At 39.7% G+C, this 15,220-nt stretch overlaps 1 protein-coding gene across 5 annotated transcripts in view; it reads right to left on the reverse strand.

Annotated features, from left to right (window-relative positions):
* BRIP1 (BRCA1 interacting DNA helicase 1) overlaps positions 1-15,220 on the reverse strand; it is a 164,349-nt gene that overhangs the window by 106,494 nt on the left and 42,635 nt on the right. For all 5 annotated transcript variants that reach the window (XM_089772173.1, XM_089772174.1, XM_089772175.1 and 2 more), the window contains 4 exons: positions 13,047-13,337; positions 10,359-10,580; positions 9,220-9,419; positions 6,317-6,449 (listed from right to left, as the gene is read on the reverse strand). In XM_089772173.1, the coding sequence (XP_089628299.1) occupies positions 6,317-6,449; positions 9,220-9,419; positions 10,359-10,580; positions 13,047-13,337 (846 nt within the window). The remainder of the gene's footprint in view (positions 1-6,316; positions 6,450-9,219; positions 9,420-10,358; positions 10,581-13,046; positions 13,338-15,220) is intronic.

Consider the following 15,220-nt stretch of genomic DNA (forward strand, 5'->3'; position numbering starts at 1 on the left):
CAAAAACTCCAAAGGTAATAAAAAAATTTTAAGTACATCACAAACAGGAAGCCTGCTAAGCAACCAGTGGGGCCCCTGAATGATCAAGATACAAAAGGAGCACTTAAAGACGATAACGTCATTGCAGAGAAACTAAATGAATTCTTTGCTTCAGTCTTCACAACTGAGGATGTTAGGGAGATTCCCAAACCTGACCCATCCTTTGTAGGTGATAAATCTGAGGACTTGTCACAGATTGAAGTCTCATTAGAGGAGGTTTTGGAATTAATTGATAAACTTAACAGTAACAAATCTGTTACTGGTACTGATCAACGGCTCAATGTCAGGATGGTGGTCTGTTTCTAGCGGAGTGCCCCAAGGTTCAGTTCTGGGACCGGTTTTGTTCAACATCTTTATTAATGACCTGGATGAGGGGATGGAGTGCACCCTCAGTAAGTTTGTGGATTACACTAAGCTAGCAGGAGAGGTAGAAACGCTGGAGGGCAGGGATAGAGTACAGAGTGACTTAGACAAATTGGAGGATTGAGCCACAATAAATCTGATGAGGTTCAACAAGGACAAGCGTAGAGTCCTGCACTTGGGACGGGAGAATCCCAAGCATTGTTACAGGCTAGGAACCAATTGGCTAAGTAGCAGTTCTGTAGAAAAGGACCTGGGGATTACAGTGGATGAGAAGCTGGATATGAGTCAACAGTGTGCCAAGAAGGTTAATGGCATATTAGATTGCATTAAGAGGAGTATTGCCAGTCGATCCAAAGATGTCATTATTCCTCTTTACTCAGCTCTAGTGAGGCCACATCTGGAGTATCATGTCCAGTTCCATGCCCCCAATTACAGGAAGGATGTGGATGCATTGGAGAGGGTCCAGCAGAGGGCAACCAAAATGATTAGGGGGTTGAAGCATATGACCTACGAGGAGAGGCTGAGGGAGTTGGGTCTATTTAGTCTGCAGAAGAGAAGAGTGAGGGGGGGTTTGATAGCAGCCTTCAACTTCCTGAAGGAGGTACCAAAGAGGCTGGAGAAAGGCTGTTCACAGTACTGATGGACGGCAGAACAAGGAACAATGGTCTCAAATTGGGGTGGGAGAGGTCCAGGTTGGATATTAGGAAAAATTATTTCACTAGGAGAAAGGTGAAGCACTGGAATGGGTTAGGTAGGGAAGTAGTGGAGTCTCCATCCCTAGAGGTGTTTAAGTCTCAGATTGACAAAGCCCTGGCTGGACTGATTGAATTGGGATTGGTGGTGCCATGTGGACAAAGGGGATCCAGTAGATATAGTACACTTAGATTTCCAGGAAGCCTTTGACAAGGTCCCTCACCAAAGGCTCTTATGTAAATTAAGTTGTCAAGGGATAAGAGGGAAGATCCTTTCATGGACTGAGAACTGCTTAAAAGACAGGAAACAAAGGGTAAGACTAAATGGAAATGTTCAGAATGGAGAGGGGTAACTAGTGGTGTTCCCCAAGGGTCAGTCCTAGGATCAATCCCATTCAACTTGTTCATAAATGATCTGGAGAAAGGGGTAAACAGTGAGGTGGCAAAGTTTGCAGACGATACTAAACTGCTCAAGGTAGTTAAGACCAAAGCAGACTGTGAAGAACTTCAAAAAGATCTCACCAAACTAAGTGACTGGGCAACAAAATGGCAAATGAAATTTAATGTGGATAAAGGTGAAGTAATGCACATTGGGAAAAATAACCTCAACTATACATATAATATGATGGAGGCTAATTTAGCTACAACTAATCAGGAAAGAGATCTTGGAGTCATCGTGGATAGTTCTCTGAAGACATCCACACAGTGTGCAGCGGTAGTCAAAAAAGCAAACAGGATATTAGAATCATTACAAAAGGGGATAGAAAATAAGACGGAGAATATCTTATTGCCCTTATATAAATCCATGGTAGGCCCACATCTTGAATACTGCATGCAGATGTGGTTTCCTCACCTCAAAAACAATATACTGGCATTAGAAAAGGTTCAGAGAAGGGCGACTAAAATGATTAGGGGTTTGGAACAGGTCCCATATGAGGAGAGATTAAAGATACTGGGACTTTTCAGCTTGGAAAAGAGGAGACTAAAGGGGGATATGAAAGAGGTATATAAAATCATGAGTGGTGTGGAGAAAGTGAATAAGGAAACGCTATTTACTTGTTCCCATAATATAGGAACTAGGGGCCACCAAATGAAACTAATGGGCATCAAGTTTAAAACAAATAAAAGGAAGTTCTTCTTCACACAGCACATAGTCAATCTGTGGAACACCTTGCCTGAGGAGGCTGTGAAGGCTAGGACTATAACAGGGTTTAAAAGAGAACTAGATAACCTCCATGAATCTAAGTCCATTAATGGCTATTAGCCAGTATGGGTAAGGAATGGTGTCTCTAGCCTCTGTTTGTCAGAGGGTGGAGATGGATGGCAGGAGAGAGATCGCTTGTTTATTACCTGTTCGATTCACTCCCTCTGGGACACCTGGCATTGGCCACTGTTGGCAGACAGGGTACTGGGCAGAATGGACCTTTGCTCTGACCCAGTATAGCCGTTCTTATGTACGGTGTTGGGCGGGGGGAGGAGAGCCAGCTTAAAAGTCGGTTCCCCAGCACCGTCTCCATGGTGCTCCTCTGCTGCCTGTATCAGAGGCAGGCCGGAGGAGGGAGGGGGGAGGCGACATCAGGGGAGGCTGCTCAGGGGGCCCCTCCCCGCGGACAGGAAATGCTGCTGCCAATTGTATTGACTACACAATTAGCCAGATAACCACAATTTAACATCCTTAGTCTATACAGGGAAAGCCCCACTTTTCTGGACAATTGAGAGGGTGATGTCTGACCTGAGGAACCATTCATGACAGAAGGAGGACTGACTGAACTGATCACCTAGCTAATTCCTCACTCCCAGGACGTCTGATGCTTGTATGTCTCTCAAGTTGGCGATGCAAAATTCCCAGAACTCTAAGGGTTCCTGGCAGAAGAGAGAGGAGTGAGCACCACCCAGTTTGTTTATATAAACATTGCCATCATGTTGTCCATGACTCCCACACATCAGTACCCTGAAGATGGTTTTTGAATGCTTGGCATGCCAGCAGATTGGTCTCAACTCCCGCACACTGATGTGCAGAGACAATTCTACCTGCAACTAGGGATGTTAAAATGGAGTTAATTGACTAGTCAAATAGTCAATGGAATTTCCATCAACTACTCAACCAGTTGATAGGCACTTCCACATTCCTCCTTTGAAAGTACAAGAACCCCCACTGGGGCTCTTGCACATTTCAAAGGAGGAATGCAGAGCTCTGCGTACGGCCTGGGGCCAGCAGGATGTCCCGCTGACTCCGGGCTGCACGTGGATGCCTGCTTTGAAATGTACAAGAGTCCCCAGCGGGGGCTCTTGTGCATTTCAAAGTCATGAGCCCAGGGTCAGCGGGGGACTGACCCTGCGTTCTGGAGAAATGCCGCTCGGAACCCAGGGTTAGCTGGGGAGTCTTCAGCTGACCCTGGGCTCCACGGCACTTTGGCGTTTTAAAGGGGCAGTGCTGCACAGCTGAGCCGCAGATCAGCTGTGTAGCAGATGCCCCTTTGAAACGTTGCCTTGGGGTTTCAAAGTGGCAGCACCTAACAGTGGATCCCTGGCTCAGCTGTGCGGCGCTGCTGCTTTAAAGTATCCCTATTTGAAGTATATCACAGAGGCAATAAGGGAGGGGAGGGGAAGAGAAAAATCGACTAGTCAACAGACTACCCGATAAGCAAATGATTATTGTATAGTCAACTAGTCCTTAACATCTCTACCTGCAACCACAGGCCCTGGATTCTGATGCTGCCTAGATGCACTTCCCACCCCATGTTGATGCTTCCATGACCAATAACTTGGTAAGTTGTAGTTTTGCAAAGGAGACTCACGCACAGACTGCTTGTTGCTGTAGCCACCAACATAAAGACTGGAGAATGAGCAAGGGTAAGGTAACTATCCTGTCCAGTGGGTCTCTGCTGGGCTTGAAAACTTGTGCCAACCACATCTGGAAAGGTCTGAGACGAAGTCTGGTGTGTTGGACCATATATGTACACACTACCTTGTGGTCCAGTAACTTAATGCAGTTTCTTAATGGAGTAACTTAATCCAGGCTGTTGTGGGAAATTGTCAGATGTTCTTGATAATGAGAGGGTTTGGAAGCATGGCTCTAGCTGGAATGCCCTGGCTAGAGTCAAGTCCAACAGAGTTCCTATGAACTCTATTCTCTGCATAGGGACTAGAATAGATTTGGGAATGTTTAATGATGCCCAGTTTGAGGAATTTGCATAATTGCGTCTGAACGCTATTTTGAAATACCCTATTTCGAAATAAAAATGCTGTGTAGACGTGGTTATTTTGAAAAAACAACAACTCTTCTTTTGAAATAACCGTTTAACCTCATTTTTTTAGGAGTAAGGATTATTTCGAAAGAAGGGGTTTCTTTCAAAATAACCGCGTCTACACTGTGTTTTTTTATTTCAAAATGGGGTATTTCGAAATAGCGTCTGGACTCAATTATATAAATGAAGCGTGGGAAATTCAAATCTGCGCTTCATTTGCAATTTTGCTTGGCTGCATTTGCATTCCTCTCTCAAAAGAGGAATGCAGTGTAGACATACCCTTTGGGGTCAGGAATAGAAACAGGCAGGGGGCTTGAAGGGCTTCCTCTAGAGCTCAGGAATTTGGATTCCTGGGAATTTTAACGTTGCCCTTGAATCTTTTAGGCTGTGCAAGAGGAAGTGACCTCAGCAAATAGCCCCACACAGTCAGAGGGCAGGTTTTGATTGGTGTTCTGGACCTCTGGGGGTGTATCCAACACCTATAACCAGACACTGTGCCTCATAGTGATTGCTAGCTGAGTCCAAAGCAGCTTTACTCCTGAGAAGTCAGGAGATCATCAGTGCTGACATATCCTGTGATCTGCAGTGCTGAGAAGGTGTCAGGAACAAGATCTGTACCAACTGCATACTGAGACCGACAACTCATCACTGGAACCACAAAACTAGACCATGGAGGGGCAGAGCCCTCTGGTTCAAGGGAATGATATTGCAGCAATGGGGAGCTGCACCATAGCGTCATTGGCTTCCCTCTCTGCTGGTTCAGTGATAGTGCAGCCATTGGTGCCACAAAGGCAGAAAGTGCTGGAGCCATCATTGCTGATGATGACAATGCTGGGGCTGGGAGCTGGGCCAGGGAAAGTGCTATCAAAACTATTAGATCCCATGTGGCCTCAAGGTGTCAGGTGTCAATGGAAGGTTGATATCTTCCTCAAACTCCTCCCAAGAAGGGGAATCTAAGAGTACCAGACTCAATGGTACCAAGAGCTGAGGACCAGTCTGTGGGTGCCCCGATGCTGGTATTCCTGGACCAATCCCTATCTACCTTCTTTTTCTGATGCAGCACCAGGGACACACACTCCACGCTGCCTTTTGAACCAGGGAGCGGTGCTGGTGGGAGGGATGCTTCTTCGGTGTTGAATCATCCTCAACGGAAGCCCTGCATACAGTTGGGGCTGTTGCTGCTTCCAATGTTGGCTGGGGGGCGGCGGGGGGGGTGAAAGGGTGGCGCGAAGGGCTTCTTCCATGAAAAGGAGCTTGTACTGGCAGTCTCTCTCCTTTTTTCTAGATTTAAAGCTTCTCCCAAAGGGACACTTGTCAGTTTTGTGGTCCTCTCCGAGGCACTTACAGAATGATGTGTGCAGATCGCCCTTGGGCATAGGCTTCCACAACTCTCATAGGACTTAAACTCTGAGAACCCACAGAAGCTCATGATATATTTGTTAGTCTCTAAGCCACCATAGGATTGCTCATTGGTTTTTGCATAAATAAGCAAACACTTGGCAAAGCAAAACACTACAACTGTTTCAGTGACAACCACAGACGGTAAGAAGGAATTGAGCAGGAGGCAGGTCAGCAGCCATAGAGGGGCTCCACAACTGACCACAAAAAAATACCACTAGGGTAAAAACCTTCCAATAATCATACACTTAGCTTGCACGCACACCTATTAGAATGGACATAATCAATCGCTCAAAGAAGAATAGTGATAAGACCACTGTAACAAGGTCAATGCTGGCTACTTTGAAAATAAATTACTGTAATAGATTTAAAACTTGATTCATCACTTCCATTTTACACAAGTCTGACTGCACTAGGTTCAGTGGATTTACTTTTGATTTTCATCAAGTACACTTTAAGACAGCTTTGAGAAACTAGACTTGATTTAGAAAAGTACACGTAGTATATGTGCATTTAAAAAATGAAACCAAATAATATTATGAATATTAAAAATAATTTTATAACATAAAACTCTACCTGTAAAATAGGAAATGTAGCATTGGTTATTCCCATATTGTGCAAAATGGTGAGCATTTCCTTTCCACTCCAAACTTTACAGGATGTCTCATATCCCCTTTCTTTAAGCTGACCAGAGCTTTCCTTTAACCAACTGCAAATGAAGAAAGTAAGAGTAATAGGAACTGTAAATTAACCATGCATTAATTTCAGTTATCTTGTATGATAGTTTCCAGGGAGCTCAGTTGAGTAAACTTCACAAATTGCACCATACTCCTATGATATTATAATAATTATTTCAACTTACTACCTTTAATCAAATGGTTGAGGCTTCTGCATTTAAGGTCTGATTTTGTTCTCCTTTGTAAGTTTTATACCTTTGAACTTAATTAACTTTAATTAGACCCACTTCTGATACAGGCTGGGGAAGTCTGAGAAAAATCTGTCTCTTAATTTTGCTATTCTCTCCCACCCATGTGTTTTTAACTTTATTTTAAAAGGGCATAACATACAACTTGTTTCTTTAATGTCTGAAGAATGTATAGGAAACATTTGTGTAACCTTGACCAATGGTTATGTGAAGCTATTAGGCTTCACAGGCCATTCATTACCTCTGTAATTGGTATGAATACAGAAAGTGTGACAACCTGCACCATACAGCTTATTGCTCTAGGTATTTCCCAGATTAGTTAAATCAGCCTAATTAAACCACATCTCTTGCCTCCTGTCTTTCTTCCTCCATGTCTGGAACCAAGAACATTATAAGCCACATCCCCACTAGAGGAATTGGCAAACCCTTTCAAATGTAGGAAAGGGTACTAAAACAAGTGCTTTCCAGACTCAGATCTCAGACTTTTTTAAAAGGAATATAACATTTTTCTGGTCCCAATTTTTCTGGTATAAAAAGATATTAGTAATTATTGGTCATTCACACCCAGTCTCTTGTTTTCCACTCACTGCTTTCCCTGTAGTTGGCAGATTTGACAAGAGAATCAACCTGAGTTTTTCTGATAAGGTTAAAAAAGCTGGAGGCAGTCAAATCTCCAGTCTTGTAGCTTCCTCTTCTGCTAAGAAGTTTAACATTTAAAGACTCAACAAAGGAGAATTAGTAGCCACAGGGAAATTGCTGAGTCTCAGTAGCACACAAATATTAATCCTCGGCACCCAATGTAGAAGAGAGTTAAGTTGAAGATATACATAATCTCTCATGTAAACAGGAATTTCCTAAAAGAGCAACACTTCCTAGACCAATATTATAACAAAATGCTTGGCCCAAATGTAATTGAAATAAGCTCAGTTATTGTAAACAAAGCCACTGATTTCTTATTTCTTATTGCATTTCCACTGTTTCTGTCCTTCCAGACAAGTTTCTGATGGAGACAATTGCTTAATAGGAATATTTGGACATGCACAGTGGGATACCAGTTATTTATATTATATTAGCAACCACTATGTACAGCACTGTATAATCAAAACACAAAAGAAAATTAAATGGTGGCAGGTGGTGGAGCTTGGCTTCTTTTTTATTTATTTGACTTGTTCAACATCACATAGAAACTTTGTAGCTATAGCAGCAGCAGCAGAAAAAATTGCATTCTCCCTTATAGCTCATTGGGAATTTTCTATGGAATAATTTTCTGACATAAAATTAGCTTTCTGAAAATGTTAAAATGTGCTGCAGGAAAATGTTAATATTCTGTCAGAATATCATCCACCTCTCCGTAGTCACAAGGTGCCCAGAGACTATGAAGGGAAGAGATGATGAGGTTTATAAAAAGGGAGGAGAGAAACTGAATAAAGAAGTGTTATTTATACCTTTGCATAACGGAAAAAAAATGGGGGTCACCCTATGAAATTAAGAGGCAGAAGTTTTAAGATAAACACAAGGAAGTAACTCTTCACACAATGCATAATAAACCTGTGGAACTCACTTCCAGGGGATGCTGTGAAGGCCACAAGTATAACTGGCTTCAAAAATAATTACAAGTGTTCATGAAGTAAAGAATCATAATAGCCATTAGCCAAGGAATGAATACAATCCCTTACTCTCAGTGTCCCCAACCCTCTGATTGCCATAAGATGGGCCTGGACAACAAGGTATAAATCACTTGATAAATTGCCCTCTTTTGTTCACTCTGAAGCATCTGGCATTGGCCACTGTCAGAAGATAGGATACTGGGCTAAACAGACTATCGGCCTGCCCTGGTATGACCATTTTTATGTTCTAGATTCCAGAAGCTGCTCCTAGCAGGTGAGCTGCTGGAAGTCTGGGCAGTCTTGTTGACAGGGTCCTCAAGACACCCAGATTATCCAGACAACTGTGGACACCTTGGAAACCCTTCTAAAAAAATAAAACACAAAAGTTACTTCTATTTTTTTTTCCAAAACAAAATTTTGGAATTTTTCAATGTCAAGAACTTTCAATTGTTTGTTCCATTTTAGAATGAGGTTTTTCCTTAAAATTTCAGAATTTCCCATAGAATGGCAATTCCAGTTACCAAATCAGCTCTGGTGGCATTCAACTGCCTTTACCACAAAACTCTGCTTTCTCTTCCTGCATCTCCCTGCTTTCATTAATCATAAATCTTCCAAATTCTGCAACAAATAAGGAAGAGGTTCTACAAGCAGAGCTTCATTCACTACACAACCATGACTCAAATCCCAAAGTACTATCCGTTCTGTGCACTAAACAGACAGCCCCTGTAAGGGAGAGGGAAAAAAAAACAGTATTGCATAAGCAACCAGAATTCTGGCATTTCTTATCTTAAGTGCTTAACCCTGCAACCTTAGCATTCTTTCAATGAAGGAAATTTTAATTAAAAGCTTTTTTTTTTTTTTAATTATGCAATGTGGCTTCTAATACACAATATTAATAAAAAACTATATATAATCAGTAGTGTTGTTTTTTTTAATATAGGCCTTACTTTGTCAGACTGTAGCACACGGCCCGCAGGGGATCATGATCCTTCCGCCTAATGTTGTTGATGACCATCATATCAAGTTCTTCTCGAGCAAATCTCAGCTGAGTTTCTGTAACACTGTAACTGGCTGACTCTCGTGCACAATCTTCAATGTTATGAGCTTCATCTAAAATGACTATTTGGTCTTTTAGGTTAATCTCCATCTGCAAAAGACAACAATTTTCCAGTAAAACATAAAGCGATATACATAAATGAGTAACAACAGCCGACAGGTTCATCTTTTTTTTAAAAAATTGGTCCAGATTGTTTCAGTTGTGCAAGCAACAGGAAGTGATTTTTCAAGGTTTGATTGAATTTCTATCATGGAGGTATTAGCTAGATTTTTCACTGAAAACTGAAACCTGGTGCCAGCATAAACAACAGAATTTGATCCTTACCTGTAAATACTATGGGGACTGAGAGTTTGTAAAGTGTACTTTTATGGTTGAAATGTGATTTAATAAACAAAACAAAACAAAAGCATTTTCACTTTTTATGCCCTTCTGATGCCCCCATGCCTACTTTTTGTAGTTATGCCATCATAAAAGTTTCTTTTCTGTTGTGTGAAAAATCCACACAACTGATTAGTTACCATGGAAAACCAATGAAACTGACTGTTATCTGAGGTACTATCATATGATCAAACTAAGGAAATTGCAGAATAAAAGAAAAATATTCTTTAATCTCTTTAATTTAGACATTACTTGCATCAAGAGCAAGAACTGAAACAGGAGTGTGGTTTTAAATGGACCGTGTCTCTATCACATTCTTTATTCATTTTACTTTACCTTCAGTCAATGCAACAAACAAGATAGAGGGATTGTCTATTCTTTCAACATTGCTGTGGCACTATTGTAGTACTTAGTGAAGATACTATTTGGGCTGATGGGAGAGCATAGACACCCATCTTCCCAAGAGGCAGTAGCAATGTTGATAGGAGAAGCCCTCTAATCAACACAGCACCATCCACAGCAGGGGATAAGTCGGTATAAATATGCTGTGCAGGGGTGTGGATTTTAGTTACACGGATATATGTTCCTAGTTTAGACAAAACTCTACATACATACATACATACATACATATATATATATATATATACTTACACTCTCTCTTATTTGTGCATCCAGCAAGTAGTTGTAAGGACAAAATACAATATCTGCCCCCACCATGAGTTCTCGAGCTGCAAAATAGGCACATGCACGTAGCTTCTTTCCCAGGCTCACCAGATCTTCTATGTCCCAAGCCTGACACTTCTTACGTGCGAACTGTAGAGCATGATGTTCACTAAGTTTATGGACACCATGGTAGTAAACACAGGAGCTGCCCTAAAAGTAAGTTGTGATTTTGAAAAAAAAAATGTACTAAAAAACAATGGTGCAAATGAACTTACATTTTTTGTAAAAACACAGAAACAAAAAAACCCTAATTTTGCAATTTTTACTTCACCTCTATCACTGTGGTATACTGTAAAAGTTAGTTATATTTTGGACTATAACAACAACAAGTATAATGCCTGAAACAAAAGTGCATTTTAGAATTTTGCCCCAGTGAACCCAAAGAAATTTTTAAGCTATTTTACAAATAGCAACCTGGCAGTGGAAAAGGATGAGAGAGATTCCAAATAATGAACAATTAATTAATAAATACAAATACATATGATTAATATAATTAGGAACCACAGAAAATAACATAATATGGCACATTCGCATCCACCTACCAGTATATCAACAAATTACCAACAAGAAATGTCTAGTGAATTTAAACCATATTTGCATCCACCTGAGCTTGTTCATTTGCTTATGTCTCCACTGTGTTGATAGCTCAGGAGGGTGTCATTAACAATCAAAGCAAATAATAGCGGCTCTGCTCATGACTTTGACCGCAGTCCTTCAGGTCCTAAGGTATAACTGAACTACTATCATTTCTGTTCTACTCTGAGTATAATTTAAAAAAAAAAACTATAAAGCTAGCTGCTGTGAATTCTCTCTTTTCTTCTATGAACTTTTAAGTAAGCAAAACTACAAGAAGGGAATAATCCCTGGAAATATATACTTTAGACTAGAGGCAATTAAGGCCACCTAGTCATACATAGACTGATAACATGAACAGGAAAGCCCATCTCTTTTTAATAGTGTAACACAACCCTAAGGGGCAAATTGTCAGTTGAAGTGTTATCATACTTACTGCCTTTTCGCTCACAAATTGTCAGTTATCAACTCACTTCTATAATACAGTCTTGGTTAACAGAGACACCTACAGTAACAGGTAATTGGCTCTCATTACCACTACTACTTACCCTTACGGCCTGGGAACATAAAAAGCAAATGCTCACTTATACTTGATGAATGCAAAGTAAACTTGAAGCCCCAACAAGACGACAAAACAAACTAGGTACTGTATGACCATATATCCTTCAAAACAATATGCCATTGGGACAACAAAAGCTGTTTCTATCAGCTTATTTGCTTTAAAAAAAAAAAAAAAAAAAGAGTCTGAGCTGTACATAAGAAACCAGCAAAGAACTTTTACTGGATGAACACACTCACAATTATTAAAACCTTTAACTTAGTATTTTTGGCATATGGCTCTGAATTAATCTTCCAACTTTTATGATCAATGTATGTGTGATGCTGAAATATATTAAAAGTGACCAAAGGAAACAAAAAATGTGCGTTCTTTTTCAACTTCCTTACAGGGAAGGCAGCTGGAAAAAAATTCTACTTGCCTCACTACTATCAGTATCAAGAGGTTTTGTTGCAGGGTTTTTTATGCTTTCAGAAAACTGGAATGAGAGTTTCTCAGCTCACAAATGAAATAATAGGAAAGGGAGGGATTGAAACCTGCACAAAAAACTTTTCTTTTAAGTATTTGTCAGCGCTTGAACTAATATAAAATGCTATAAAACAAAACGGTTTTAAACAGTGATCTAAAATCCCATCTCCACTCAATTTCTTAAGGTTTAGTCTCGTTCAATCCAACATACAGCCAAGGCAACTATTTTCTTATCCTCCACCAAAACCAGGAAAACCTGATATTTCTAATGGGAAAAGAAGCAGAAACACAGTACTTTTTGGAACAGTCATTTCAGGACCTCAACATTCACTATGACGCAGCAAAAACTGGGTTATTTTTGTTAGGCTTTGCAAATTACCTGCAAATCCTAAATTTGGTTAACCAAGATGACAAACACATTATGTTATCATCAATAAAGCTTATACCATAGGGTGAGCAACCACAATGTATCTCTGCTAGCATCATTAGCAGATTATTTGTTCAGGATTTGTGGCAAGTTATTCGCATGAAAAATGCTCTAATTACTATGTCCATAACACATGGAATTAAGTCCCTATCCTCTTAATTTTGAACAAGCAGACAGTTTGTTCCAACTATAGAATTACAATGATTTTCCCCTCATGCATTCTAATAATCTTCAATGCTCAGATACTCTAAATAAAATCAAAGAATAAGCAGAGAGAAATCAGAGAAACTGACTATTTAAACATTTATCAGCATATTTTGCTTTTAAAAAGAAACAAGTTTTGAGAAAGCAAAGGTTATTGCAATTACAGTTAAGCTCCCAAACTGAAATTGTGATCATATATTGTCATCCTCTAATATGCTTTTTACATATTGATACTGTAAACCAAGATTTACTGAAGATTAATGGTCTAATGCAAAATGAATTAGAAGTTACAAAAGAGTTACTAACCAGTGTGCCGTAAAGAAGTTAGAATGTTACTTAATCCAACTGCTCATAATGAACTCTCATTTTCTGAAACAAAACTACTCACATTTTTTCCTTCCAGCAAGTCTACACATTTTTCGTTCCTGTTACTACTACTGGAAACCACTGGATGAACGCAGGTATGATCCCGGCTAGAAAGAATTGTCATACGGACACTGGAGTACACTGTCCTTCGCAGCTCTCTAGTAATCTGAGCTATTTGCTTGTGTGTTCGGGTTCCAAAAAATATTTTGGGGATGTGTGGCTTTCCTCCATTTTCCTTCCTCTTTGCATTACTAACATCTTTAGTGTTTTCTTTTGCAGAAGAACAGGAACACTGTGTGCAGGGGCCAGGAGACTGTAACCAAAAAAGGAAAGTTTATTAGGATATTACTACTGCAAATTGCATATACCAAATCTCAACACTGACTCCTGAGAGTTTTCCTCTAAAATGGTTCAAAACCTCTAATTAGTTAATCTGTCAAACTATGAATATTGGACTCATGCTAAAAGTATTTATGAAATGTTGCAAAATCTCAAAATTGAGAGTCGCCATGTAATTAAAAAAATCGTCATAGAAAACACACTACCTCAAGGGTGAAAAAAAAGTGATTACCAAATTCTCCCTCCGTTCTTTTCTTTATATATTCTTTTCAGGTCAGTATAATATTTTCCAGGTTAATATGCCATTGCTTTAAAAAGTTTAAATACAAAATTCAATACCGAAGTTTATGTACATTCTTGATTATACAGTCTATTAATTTGACACACAGAAAAGTTTACTGGTTTTGTTCATTGTCTCTCCAGTATTTACTCAACTCAACTCAAGTTCTATGCCAGTAAAACAACATTATTTTGTACATGATGTTTTAATTTATTTATTCCTGTGGGCCAAAAAAGAAAAAAAAAAACCTAATTTTTACCGTGAGTGAGAAAAGTTCTTCTACTTTAGGTTTATTTTCTGTCACCAAGCACGGGCAATTGCCTCTGATTTACTTGTGACAAATTATTACAATGAAAAAACCCAAAGTTTTGTAGCAAGTTATGCAGGACACCTACTGCTGGGAGTTCCCAGGCTTTAAGAACTGAGTCAAATCATATTATACAAGAGACATATGCTGTCTTCAAACCAGATGGCAGCTTTTGTTTCATAGCAAATAAATGAAGAAAAAGTGAGAAACATTAAGGTGGGGGGAAAGGATTGTTTATTATACAAGAACGTCTATACTGACTGCCAGCTAAAGGAAATCACTTTTCCATTGAGGGCTTGGACCCTATAAGGTACTGACTACTCTGGCCTCAATCCAGTAAAGCACTTAAGCATGTGAATAGTGCAACTGAAGTCAAAGAGACTTCTCACATACATACATACATTTAAGCATGTGCTTAAGAGCTTTGCTGGATCAGGACATGAGTTTGCAGCACCTTTTAGGATCAAGACCTGACTGGGCAAGCAAATTAAAACTAATACTGAAACCTTTGTTTTAATATTGTTTCATCTGCAAATAAAATTTCACTAACCTGGCTTCAAAGCATATACTCCATTACTAATACACTCATCATGGTGTTATGCCATTAGTCAATTCTAGTGAATATTCCCATTTTGCCTTTCGAGTTTCACAATTCTTTACTAACAGAACTGAATCCAGGAAAAATATTAGGAACAAAAGGACAGCTGGTCTTTTCTCCACTCTTGATTATTGTGTCACAGAGAAACTCATCCTCCTCAGTCTCTTCCACAACATAAACTATTGGGAAGGCTAATAATTCGGATGCAAATAGATGATACAAAGAAAATGTTAAGACACCTGTAAGAAGAATAACTTGTCTGTAAAAACACCTGCAACAGTGAAAAACTGACCAGCAAGTTTTAATAGTGTAAAATAGTTTGTGCTTGGTTTTTCATGTGATGTGCAAGTAGCAACAAACTCTACTTGACAGCTGAAAGTTTTTCCCTGTTTTTAATTGATTATCCTTCATAAACAAATGCTAAGTCATGACATGTGCTATACCACAATACTGGGGATCAAGCTGTCTCTTACCCTCCACTCTGTGGAAAAGCAAGTTCAAATTACCCCGAGTCCCACTCAACCTTGTCCACCATTAAATATTACAATACATGATAGAATGGATGTAAATGTGACCCTTCTGGAGCTGTCACTCACTGGGATAAAAGGTTCACTGATGTGCCAAATAAACAGGCCGTCAAAGCAGATAAAGTTACAGCCATGCTGGAATTGT

This window comes from Pelodiscus sinensis, chromosome 21 (genome assembly GCF_052426305.1).
Source record: "Pelodiscus sinensis isolate ZL-2025 chromosome 21, ASM5242630v1, whole genome shotgun sequence".
NCBI classification, from domain to species: Eukaryota; Metazoa; Chordata; order Testudines; family Trionychidae; genus Pelodiscus; species Pelodiscus sinensis.